The sequence below is a fragment of the Notamacropus eugenii genome, chromosome 5, assembly GCF_028372415.1.
Source record: "Notamacropus eugenii isolate mMacEug1 chromosome 5, mMacEug1.pri_v2, whole genome shotgun sequence".
Taxonomy (NCBI): Eukaryota; Metazoa; Chordata; class Mammalia; order Diprotodontia; family Macropodidae; genus Notamacropus; species Notamacropus eugenii.
In genome coordinates, this window is record NC_092876.1 from 163,344,780 (window position 1) to 163,356,625 (window position 11,846).

Consider the following 11,846-nt stretch of genomic DNA (forward strand, 5'->3'; position numbering starts at 1 on the left):
ATCAAATGTAATGGTACAGTCATTCTTTTCCATTTACTGTAGTATCAGCTTTTAAGGTTCTGAGGAGTCAAGGTAAAACAAATAAGAGTGTTGATAACTAGACTGATTACGTAGTAGACTTGAGACTTACCCTGAAGATTCATTAAAACTTCATCTTAATGATCCAAGGAGAGCTTTATAATGATGTACTTTTGCTACTACAGTAACTAAATCCTCTTGGATGGAGACAAAGATAGGCTTACAAAATTCAGTACTCAGGTGTTTTAGTGAGGTTCCATCACATTTATTAGTTTACCCCCAGAGAATCTTAACAGTAGTTTACAGATTTCTAATTGTCAGCATCACTGCTGTTGTAGGTGGAAGTTGTGAGACCCAAGAAGAGTTAGCCAAAGCCAAAGGGCAAATAAGTGGCCACAATTGGAATGTGATACAGGTCTCTTCTCACAGCTGTCTCATCTAAACTTGAGTGTAACCTGGCCACCCCAATAACTGGAATTTATTAATTCTAGGTAGATACATATGTTAATTTTTGTTGGACTCCCCATACTTTGGGCAGCCTGATATTTAGCCCCACTTGCCTCACCTTGTAACTTGGTTCAAGGCTCCAGCCCCACTCAACAAACATGATGACCCACTCCATTTCACGATCCTGCTGCTCTTACCCAAGAAGTCGTTTTGAAAAAAAATAAACTTTTAAATATTAATTAAAATAAAAATTTTTGTAAGAACAAAAAATATTTTTATACCATTAATAACATACCTTTAAAATATTGTTTACTTCATCATTACCACATCTTTTTAAAATTTATGTTTTGTTTTATAATGCATATAATATTAGTGCAATAGGAGATTTTATAATTTATGAATAAATATACACATACTAGGGGTACATGCTCACACATTTTTTACTGATAGGTTAGTTGGTCAAAAAAGTTTTGAGAGCCCTACTGAACACTCCATTGCCTTTCTTTAGTAATAATTTACTGACTGTATTGTTTTCATTAAAGTTATTGAATCTTAAACACAGAATCTACTTTCCCTGTTCCTGCACTTGGACATGTACATGCCTCACACTCCTTCCAAACCCAGATATAGATTTCTTAGTTGACTTTTACTGATATCTATTCTGTGCTTCTCTTGTCCAGTCTCGATAAAAATTTGGTTCAAGAGCCCTTCCCTATTTTCTTATCCTCCTAGTTGATCCTTTAGAGCCACCATGGCCAAGGGAAAAAATGCTATACTGAGAGTGAGACCTGAATTTGAATGGTGACATTCTTATTCTCTGTTAACCATGGACAACTATTTCTCAGAGCCTCAGCATTCTCAAATGTAAAATGGAAGATAGAAGACTTAAACAACAGGCTTCTTGTGAGGAAAGCAATTTTTCATCCTTGGTGTATTAAATAAATATTATTAATGATTTGTAAAGGGGAGTTCTTTTAAATAGTAGTTCTCAGAAGCTTTTAGGCCACAGATGACTTTGGCAGGTAAAAGACCTTACAGCGTACTCATCATCTCACCCATACTTGTCATCAAAAAATTTGTCCTTGAAATTAATGGGACAGATACACTATTTTGGGTGAGCAGCAAGTTGGTTAGATTTTTGTCCATTTTAAATGAGTTATTAAGTCACAGCAGAAACACAATATGCCTATTTTTATGTTACAAAAATTAATGTTTTTTTCTTTTTTAAATTATTTTTAGTTTCGGTACTCATTTCCATAAGATTTTGAGTTCTTTTTCTCCATCTCCTACCTCCTCCTCAAGACAGCATACAATCTGATATAGGCTCTACATAATACATTCTTATTAAACATATTTTCACATTAGTCATGTTGTAAAGAAGAATTAGAACCAGTGGGAGGAACCATGAGAAAGACAAAAAAAAAAAAAAGAGCAAATATGATCTTTGATCTGCATTCAGACTCCATGGTTCTTTTTCTAAATGTGAATGGCATTTTCTGTCTTTTGGAGTTGTCTTAGATCCTTGCATTGCTGAGAAAAGCTAAATAAAGTTAGTCATTGCACAGTGTTCCTGCTACTATGTACAATGTTCTCCTGGTTCTGCTCACTTCATGCAGCATCAGGTCATGTAAATCTTTCCAGGTTTTTCTGAAGTCCATCTGCTCACTATTTCTTATGGAACTATTTCTTATGGTATTCCATTACATTCATATACCACAACTTGTCATCCATTCCCCAGTTGATGATCATCCTCTCAATGTCCAATTCTTGGCCACCACAAAAAGAGCTTCTATAAGTATTTTTGTACATGTGGGTACTTTCCCCATTTTTATGATCTCTTTGAGTTACAGTCCTAGAAGTGGTATTGCTGGGTCAAAGGGTATGAATAGTTTTATAGCCCTTTGGGCATAATTCTAAATTGTTCTCCAGAATGGTTGAATCAGTTCACAACTCCACCAACAGTTTATTAGTGTTCTAATTTTCCCACATCTCCAACAAAAAATTAACAATGTTAAGAGAGTAGTCTACAAATTGTCTTTAAGGATCCTTAGTTACCATTAATGATCCCTGGACTATAGTCTGAGAACTAGTACTTTAAAGAAGCTTTATGAGAAAATGTTTCACTTGTGTGCCAAGGGGAAAAAAATAAAGTTTGAGACTGTTGGTTGGGGAAGTCTACCTGTAGTACCTACTATTATTGCCTTTGGAAACTATTCAGACTTACAAATCAGAAAAAAAACTGTTAAATTTTATTTTTAAATTGAGCTAAAGGATTTTTTGTAATTATTTTATGTAGGGAGATAGACCAAAATTGGCAAGGGTATGGTGAGAATGGATATCAAAAGCATAAAGGAAACAACTGAGAAGAAATACATTATTTTAAAAATTCTCATATAAATTAGCATTAATAGGAAAATACTTGTAGCCTTCAGAGATTTCTGATTTAATTTGGTAGATCAAAAGGTGATTAGATTATTTTATACATTCTAAGTAGTTTCATACTAGATTTTAGATTGTTCCAATTTGGCACATAATGCTAATAAAATCATCTAGTATTCTGCTTTGGAGCAGAACAGCACAACTCATTTGAAAGAATTTGTCAAGAACTCTTTCTCAACTGATAGTTGACGTAACCATAAATCTTTAAAATTATTCATTATGCCCACAGAGCTCAGCTAATGAACAACATTCAGATACATTGTTACTCTGCTTAAAACTATCAGTCTTCTGGAATGGTTTTAGGCAGTCTAAATTTTACAAGAAGTTATGAAACTTCGCAGTCATTTTACAAACTTCAGGAACTGGGGGGAAGATGAGTTTTTTGTTTTCAGTAATCTCAGTGAAGAAGTGAAGTAAACTAAAATAAGTTGATATTGTTGGTTTCAAATTATTGAAATTATTTGAAAAAAATGAGTTTTTAATGATGGTGGCAAATCCATTCTCCTTTCTGAAACCAAAATATCTTTCCTGAAGAGAAGAAATTATGCCACCAGTTCAGCTGACATTTCTTCATCATCATTGATACAAGTAAAGGTAATGGAAATTGTTTTTCTTGACTGTTGAAAAATAGTGTTCTCCTCACTTAGAAACCAGTCTTGGCCAGACAGGCCTGCTTGCTGTTCCCCATATACAGCCATTTACCTCCTAGTTCCATAAGCCCTCTCTCCTTACTTTACACCTCTTTAGAACCTTCTGTCTCCCCTTAAGGCTCCGCTCAAGTGCCATCTGCTACTCTTGATTTCCCCAATTGTTAGTTTCTCCCAGCCCTCCCTTCCTCAAAGAATATGTATTTTGTACATATCCATTTATTTCTCTTTGAACATGTATCTCTCCAACAGAATAGAGCCTCTCTGAGGACAGGTGTGTCACTTTTGGATTTGTATCCCCGGCACCTAGCACAGTGTCTAGCACATGTTAGGTACTTATAGTACCATTATAATAATAACTGATATTTATATAGCAGTTCATGGTTTTTGATCAAGGACATAACATTAAAATTTTGCTTTGGGAATTAATCTGATGACAACATTTCGGTTAGAGAGACTCCACCAGTTAAAAAACTAAAAGTGGTAAGTACCTGAACCAGTCATAGCAGAAGGACTGGGATGGAGGGAATGAATGTTAAAAATGAGTAGTATTTAAGGAAAAGGGAGACCTTTCCATGTTTGCAGACTTGAGGGGCAGGAATACAGGGAAGTGGTAAAGATTGCTGATGGAAGAGAAAACAAGTCAAAAAAGCAAGGTGGTTGTTTTTTTCCAGAAGTGATGAGAGGATGATAGAATCAGGAGCTTCAAGTATTGTGTTTCCTTTTGAAAAAGAGCTGTGTCAGAGTTGAGGGACAGGCAGACACAAGACAGAAAGGGCAGAGATTTGGAGTCTGAAGACCTGGGGTCATATTGCAACTCTGTCACTTAATGACTTTGGGCCAAGTCAGGTACTTTGAAATCATAACTGAAAACTAAATTTTTTTTTTACAATATTTTGTATTCTGTATGCCTTTTTATTTCCTCATTTGTTTCCTCTTAAGCTGTGGAGAAATGTTCATATTCTTGCACATTTCTATCGGAATTAACCTACATAATAAAGCAACTTTTTCTTACGGGGATCACGGCTGAAGCATGAAATTTGTAACGAATTTTGAAGCCTTTGCCTGCTGACAGGAAAATTAGTACTATGAGTATCAGGTAACTTAAGGCCAGTCTTGCAAAGGAAAAGTTTTGGTAGTAACACAATTTAACTTTCAAAGCCAGTAACCTCAATTTTATGCCAGGTGTAATCACATTGCTTTATTCCTTAAAGTAATTTTTTAAGCCATATTATGGAAAAATCTTGTTGTTCTGATGTTCACCTGTCATCACCATCTTCTGTTATCTAGGCTCAAAACTCTTCTTACCTTTGACTCTTCCCTTGCCCCTATGCAGTAGTGATATTCTCAAAGTACCTCTAAAATAGTTCACATCATTTCCACCTCTTCTCTTGTTTCTTCCTTGTCTGAATGATATTTTCCCAAATGCTTTCCCTGTCACACTTCTTTTTCCATTACTTCATCTTATACAGTGCTGCCAGATTAATCCATCTTTGGATTAATATAACTTTGATCATGTTCACATACTGACCAGAAATCTTTGACTGGTTCCCCTTTTCCTTCTGAAATAGATCCAACTCTTCGACCATATAGCCTAGGCCTTTATATTTTGGTCTCAGTATACCTTTCTATTAGCCTTACCTCCTACTGTCTTTCTTTTCATACTCCTATGCTGTAGCCCATGTGACCATTTCCCATATATCTCTGCTTTGGCTTCTCTACACTTGGCTCACATACTCCTGTCTTTCTGGAAATACTTTCAGTGAAACTCTCTTTCTGTTCTTTGGGACTCAGCCTGGACACAGTGTGCTTGAAGCAAACTTTCATTTCTGGCAAATCAGCCCTCAACAAATTTTCGTTCTCTAGGGGTACAAATAGGGAAAGGGACTAGAACTATGATTCCACTGATATGTATGTACAAAATCAATGGGAGGAAATTTAGGGGAGTTGGGATAGAAACAATGGCCGGTGAGGGATCAAGAAGGGTCATATGTAAAAGATAGTGGTTGAGCTGTTCTTTAAAAGAAACTAAGGACCTGGGGGGGTAGAAGGGAGGAGGAGGGAGTATATTCCTGGGCATGGGGGCAGCCCATGCGAAGGTCCTTATGCAGAATACCAGCTATGTGCTGGAAAAGATGCAAAGATGAAGTAAGATGCAATTTTGAATTCAGAGCCAGTCTAGAAATGGAATCTACCCTTTAACATTTAGATACATGATTTCATCAGTGTGAGTGAGTCTCCTTCCACTGATAAAGGTCACAGCTCCTCCACACTTTCTTATTCTGTGTAAATCTAGCCATGTCTTTGTATAAATTTTTGTAGGCAAGCCATCCAATAACGTCTTCCTCTGGTTCTTTTAACATCTGACCTGTTCCAGTGTAGCAGTCAGCTGTTTAGTTATTATAGTCTCTCATTCTTACTGCATGATCTAACTAATATGTTCTCAATTTCTTTGTTGCCACTTGTGTTTACATGTTTGTGTAACACAAAGAAATGAGCTTTTGTGATAGTAGGCAGTTTAGGATCTTTGAAAGCATTCCACAGCTCCCTAAATATGATCTAGTCTGAGGTAGTCTTCCTACTGAAATCTGTGTCCAACCAATTACTACCGTGTGTGTGTGTGTGTGTGTGTGTGTGTGTGTGTGTGTGTGTGTGTATACATAATATATATTCTGTTCTAAGGGCTATACATATCAGTCCCTCTCAGTGAAAAAGATTAGACCCTCCCTGATCACCAAAGTCTTTTTCTAACTTTGGAATTCTATGTTCTTAGGATCAAAAAACCAAAGAAATATTTTTAGAAATTTTTAAGTAGAAGAGAAAGAGATCACCATTTTATAGATTGATTTGTGTCCCACAGAGTGACTGAGATAAGACTGGAATCTGGGACTTCTACCTTCTGGTGTAGGGAATCTTCCCAAAGGGGGATATGATTTTCAGTGAGCTTCAACAGGTCTATTTTGCCATGAAACTTACTTCTTTACACATATTCCCTTACTTTCCAGTCTTGCCTCTATCTCCTTGATGAGACATAGCAAGACCCCAGGACTCAACATCTGTGCTGATTTGTTTCACTCTCCAGGAGTGTACAAAGCAGGTGTCATAAATGAAACTAAGCAGCCAATCTAGTCATCCTTTTCTCATAGCTCCTTTTTTTTGCCCCAGGGGCAAAGTTGGTTCCAGGAAGAGGGATTACCTTACTCCTTCAGTATTAGAATATTGCGATTGGTTCTAGGTACCATATCAGAGGAAGGATATCAGCAGGCTGGACTTTGTACAGAGTAGGGTGATTAGGATGGTGAAAGGACTGGATACCCTGTCATATAAAGATAGACTGAAAGAAAGGATGGTATAGCCTGGAAAAGGGATGTGTTGTGTAGCCCTACCTACAGGGCACATTCATGTGGGCAGGAATTATTTAAGAAACCCAGCCAAAAGAAATAGGCCTTCACTGCACTTTGGATTTGTTTACCAAGTACTGCCTAAGTATTATATATTATTTTATTTCTGTAGAGCATCCGTTTTTACATGATTAGTGTATGAATGATCTCCACTGAGTATTCACCCATAGTTTCTGGTACAGTTATTGTTGACTGATTAAAGTGGGGTTTTAGTATTTGAAACTCTATGACTTTGGAGACAAGCTAAATCAACCATGGAAGATTAGTTAATTCTGCCTTAAAATATTTGCAGGACTGTCATGTGGAAGACTGAGTAGACTTGTTTTACTGGGTCCCAGACATATGGGCTAGGAGCAGTGGGTAAACATTGCTGAGAGGCAAATATCTGCTTGATAAAAGGAAATCTTTCCTAACAGGTTTTTTTTTTTATTTGTTTGGTCTGACCCTGTGATTTCTTTGGTATAGGAAGAAAACTCTCTCTTCTATTGCAGGTAGATAACTTCCTATAACTTCTTAGTTGCTTAGGCCAGTGAGAACTCAAATGATTTCCCCATGGTAGGTCACACAGCCAGCATGTAAGGCCAACAGTTCTTTATCTATTACTCATCACTATCCAAAAGTGGATGGGATGCCATCGATGCTAGTAACTTTCTCATAACAGGAGATCTACTCTCAGAGATGTTGGGTAAAAAGGATTCCTGTTCAGATATGAGTTGGACTAGATGATCTTTTGAGGTCCCTTCCAACTCTCAAGTTTTCTGATTCTATTCCTTTATCAGTCAGTATAATCTCTCTGTACTACCACATGTGAGAGTTTTGCAGTTTAAATCCTACAACCTTTTCTTTTGTAACCTAAGTAAGAAAAGATTACGCAAGAATTACCTTGAGATGTGTATATCCTTTTGCAATTTACAGGAACAAGAACAAAAAGCTGAAGAAGAGAGAATTCGGATGGAAAATATCCTCAGTGGAAACCCTCTCCTTAATCTCACTGGTCCCTCTCAGCCTCAGGCCAACTTCAAAGTAAAGAGAAGGTAGGGGCCTGCTTCCTTTACCCACAGGGATAGGGGCAGCAACCTTATTTCTTAGTCTGAGTAGAAGTCAGACTGATGTTTTAAATAGCTTAATTTGCTTTTATTCTGCTTGTGCCTGGTAAAACAGAATGCCTTTAAACACCTCTACCTGCCCTCCCCTGCAAGATTCCTCACATTGAGCTTCAGGTGGCCATCTTGTGTACATTTACTCTGTAGGTCAATAATGGCCTCACTAGTGTTGCTTCTGTAAGACACACACCTTCTTTTTTGCATATCTCTCATTTCTAGTAGACTGAAGTGAAGCTCTCATTTATCAGTTGTTGTGTAAAGAAATAGGGTGTGTCACCACTTCATTTGAGAGGTAGCCAGTTGCTTCTCATTGATATGTCTTATTGCATGTTAGCAATACTCTTTCCATCAAACTCATATTGTTTTTTTTTCTCTTAGATATGTATTGTGTAGCCCTGCCTGCAAGGCACATTCATGTGGGCAGGAATTATTTAAGAAACCCAGCCAAAAGAAATAGGCCTGCACTGCACTTTGAATTTGTTTACCAAGTACTACCTCAATCATATTATTTTATTTCTGTAGAACATCAGTTTTTACTCTTACCTGATTCATGTATGAATTGTCTCCACTGAGTGTTCACCCATAGTTTCTGCTACAGCTATTGTTGACTAATTAAAGGGAGGTTTTTAGCATTTGAGACTATAAGACTTTGGAGATAAGCTAAATCAACCATGGAACATTAGTTAACTCTGACTTATCAAGAAAGTTGTATCAGGGGGCCTAAGGTGCTACTATTTTAATATTTAAAACCTAGAAGTCTTAAAATTGAAAAAGTATCATTTTGTTCTCAACCATGAAACTATTTTTGTTTTTTTTTCATTAAGAGATTTGGGTTGGTAGGTTGGTTGGTTGGTTGGTTGGTTGAATACCCTAGAATAATATTTCATATTAAGCAGTTCTTAATCTTTTTTGTACCCTGAACCCCCTAGGCAATCTTGTAGACCATTGAACCCTTCTCAGAAAAATACTTTTAAATGCATGATATTACAAATTTTTAAATACATTTATCAAAGTAGGGCAGTTAGGTATAGTGCCAGACCTGGTGTTAGGAAGACCTAAAATCAAATCCGGAATCAGGCAGTAGCTGTGTGACCCAGCACAAGTCACTTAACCCTGTTGCCTTAGTTTCTTCATCTGTAAAAGGAGCTGGGGAAGGAAATGGCAAACTACTCCATTATCTTTGCAAAGAAAACCCTAAATGGTTTCACATAGAGTCAGACACAATTGAACGTCATTTATATAAATATTTTAAAAATCACTTTCCCATCACTTGACGGCAGTATTTGGCACATGGTAGGTGCTTAATAAATGCTTAAGTGTGACCCAGGTTACGAAAATCTTTCTTCTAGCTATTTCCATTAGGGATAACCTTTCTTACTACAGTTTTTTTTAAAAGGCCATTATAAAGCAACTTATCCAGATATTTAGTTGTACTTGGGTCAGATCACTGTATTTAGGAGTGTATAGAGCATCTCTCGTAGAGAGCCGTCATGAAGGTGTTGGTAGTGATGGTGGTGGTTCTTTTTTATTATTTATTATTTTGTATATTTATTAGTTTGAGTTTTCAGCATTCACTTTTACGAGATTTTAAATTTTCTCCCCCTCCCCAAGATGGTGTGCAATCTAATGTAGACTCTACATGTACAATCATATTTCCATATTAGTCATGTTATAAAGAAGAGTTAGAACCAAAGGGAAAAATCATGAGAAAGAAAAAAACCAAAGGCAAAAAAAAGAAAGTAGTATGCTTTAATCTGCATTCAGACTCCACAGTTTCTTTCTGAATGTGGATAGCATTTTCCGTCATGAATCTTTGGGAATTGTCTAAGTTCATTGCATTACTGAGAAGAGCTAAGTCTGTCAACGTTGGTCATAGCACTGTGTTGCTATTAACTGTGTTCAGTGTTTTCCTGGTTCTACTCACTTGACTCAGCATCAATTAATGTAAGTCTTTCTAGGTTTTTCTGAAGTCCTCCTGTTCACCATTTCTTATGGAACAATAATATTCCATTACATTCATATACCATTCCCCAATTGATGAGCATCCCCTCAATTTCTAATTCTTGGCCACCACAAAAAGAGTTGCTATAAACATTTTTGTACACATGGGTACTTTCCCCATTTTTATGATCTCTTTGGTGTACAAACCTAGCAATGGTATTGCTGGGTCAAAGGGTATTTGCACAACCCTTTCGGCATAGTTCCAAATTGCTCTCCAGAATGCTTGAATCAATTTACAGCTCCACTAACAGTGCAGTAGTATTCCAGTTTCCCCATATCTTCAACATTTCTCATTTTCCTGTTTTGTCATGTTAGCCAGTCTGATGTGGTAGATGTTGGTGGGTTTTACTGTGGTTGCTTACATTAGGTAAAATTGAAACTTATGTTAAAGGTTTCGTGGTCATTTTTTATGCAAATGTAATGATATAAGATTGATTCTAAGAAGATTTACATTTATATGAAGGAGAAAAGGTTTGAGACAAAATAAAATTAGCATCAAAATATAAAGTGTGCTAAGTAAGGCACCATAAAAATCATAAGAATCCTTTGAATTCTGCTTACTGCTCATTTCAAACTGTATTACTTAAAATTCTGCTAATAACCCTTTTGTTTTTCTAACATCTTTAGGTGGGATGATGATGTTGTCTTTAAGAACTGCGCCAAAGGAGTAGATGAACTGAAAAAGGACAAAAGATTTGTAAATGATACCCTTCGATCAGAATTTCACAAAAAATTCATGGAGAAATATATTAAGTAGTACAGTTTTATGTGCTTTAATTATTTAAAAGGAGCTCATTTAAAGGTCATTCTGGCTTTAGTTTGGTCAGGATTTTCTTCCCATGCTCTTAATGTCTTATAGATTTCCTGCATTTAAAATTCCAAAATACTTTTTTTTTTTGGTCAGTAATATTTTATTTGATAATGGCATCCTAGATCTAGGAATTGGTTTAACCCCCTCTTCCTGCATTGTTGGTTTATCATTTAATAAACCAGTTTGTGTTCTGTGAATGTTTCTATTTCTATTTTTTCTTGTAAAAATGTTGTATGGGAAAATCTGCTTTTCAATAAAGATTTTAATTGTCTAAATACCCTTTTGTCTCAAGAAATAATCTTTGGGCCCCAGTGTTTAGTTTGAATTTAGGCAAATGGTGAAAAGCTTCATTTTGTATTTTAAAAGATTTAGTGGCATGTTGTATATTAAGGCTAGTAGTTGAATGATGTCATTTAGGTACTATATCAGTCCAAATATAGGTCTTGCCCCTGAGATAGGATGTTTGTGAAGAAAAATACACTTGTGTACACACACACACAAAAAACCAAACTATTGATTATAAACTGTAATGAAGTTTTATATAAGATAGATTGGATATGGGGAGGGAGTATAGTCTATACCACATTGACTTGGTAGTTTATTTTTTCCCATGACTTTCTGTTCCCTTATAAAGAAAAAAGATGAAAGAATCAACAAAGAGAGTCCGTTTTTGTCCTTTTTTCTTTGTAAGCTGGAAAGGTCTGGAAGGGTCTCTGAGAATGTAAGTCTGGCAAGTAATGTATTGCTCTGTCTTCCTCAGGGACTGCATTCTTTACCCTTGGCTTGAGATAAAAAACTTTCAGAAATGAGCACAATACATTTTATTTGCTAACAGGCATGATTTTTTCTCCTCAATACCCAACTTCCATGTTTCTCTTTCCAGCTGAAGTGTACCAGCTCACAGAGTCCACAAAGGCTTAAAGTTTACTACTATCAAACAACACTCAAAATGCTTAGAAACAGGAAAAATTTTCACTTT

The 11,846-nt window shown here is 36.2% G+C and overlaps 1 protein-coding gene across 1 annotated transcript in view; it reads left to right on the forward strand.

Moving 5' to 3' along the window:
• Positions 1-11,144, forward strand: part of CWC15 (CWC15 spliceosome associated protein homolog) — a 38,382-nt gene extending 27,238 nt beyond the window's left edge. The window contains exons 6-7 of the mRNA XM_072611306.1: positions 7,868-7,986; positions 10,684-11,144. Of these exons, the coding sequence (XP_072467407.1) occupies positions 7,868-7,986; positions 10,684-10,813 (249 nt within the window). The 3' untranslated portion in view covers positions 10,814-11,144. The remainder of the gene's footprint in view (positions 1-7,867; positions 7,987-10,683) is intronic.
• The last annotated feature ends 702 nt before the right edge of the window (positions 11,145-11,846 follow it).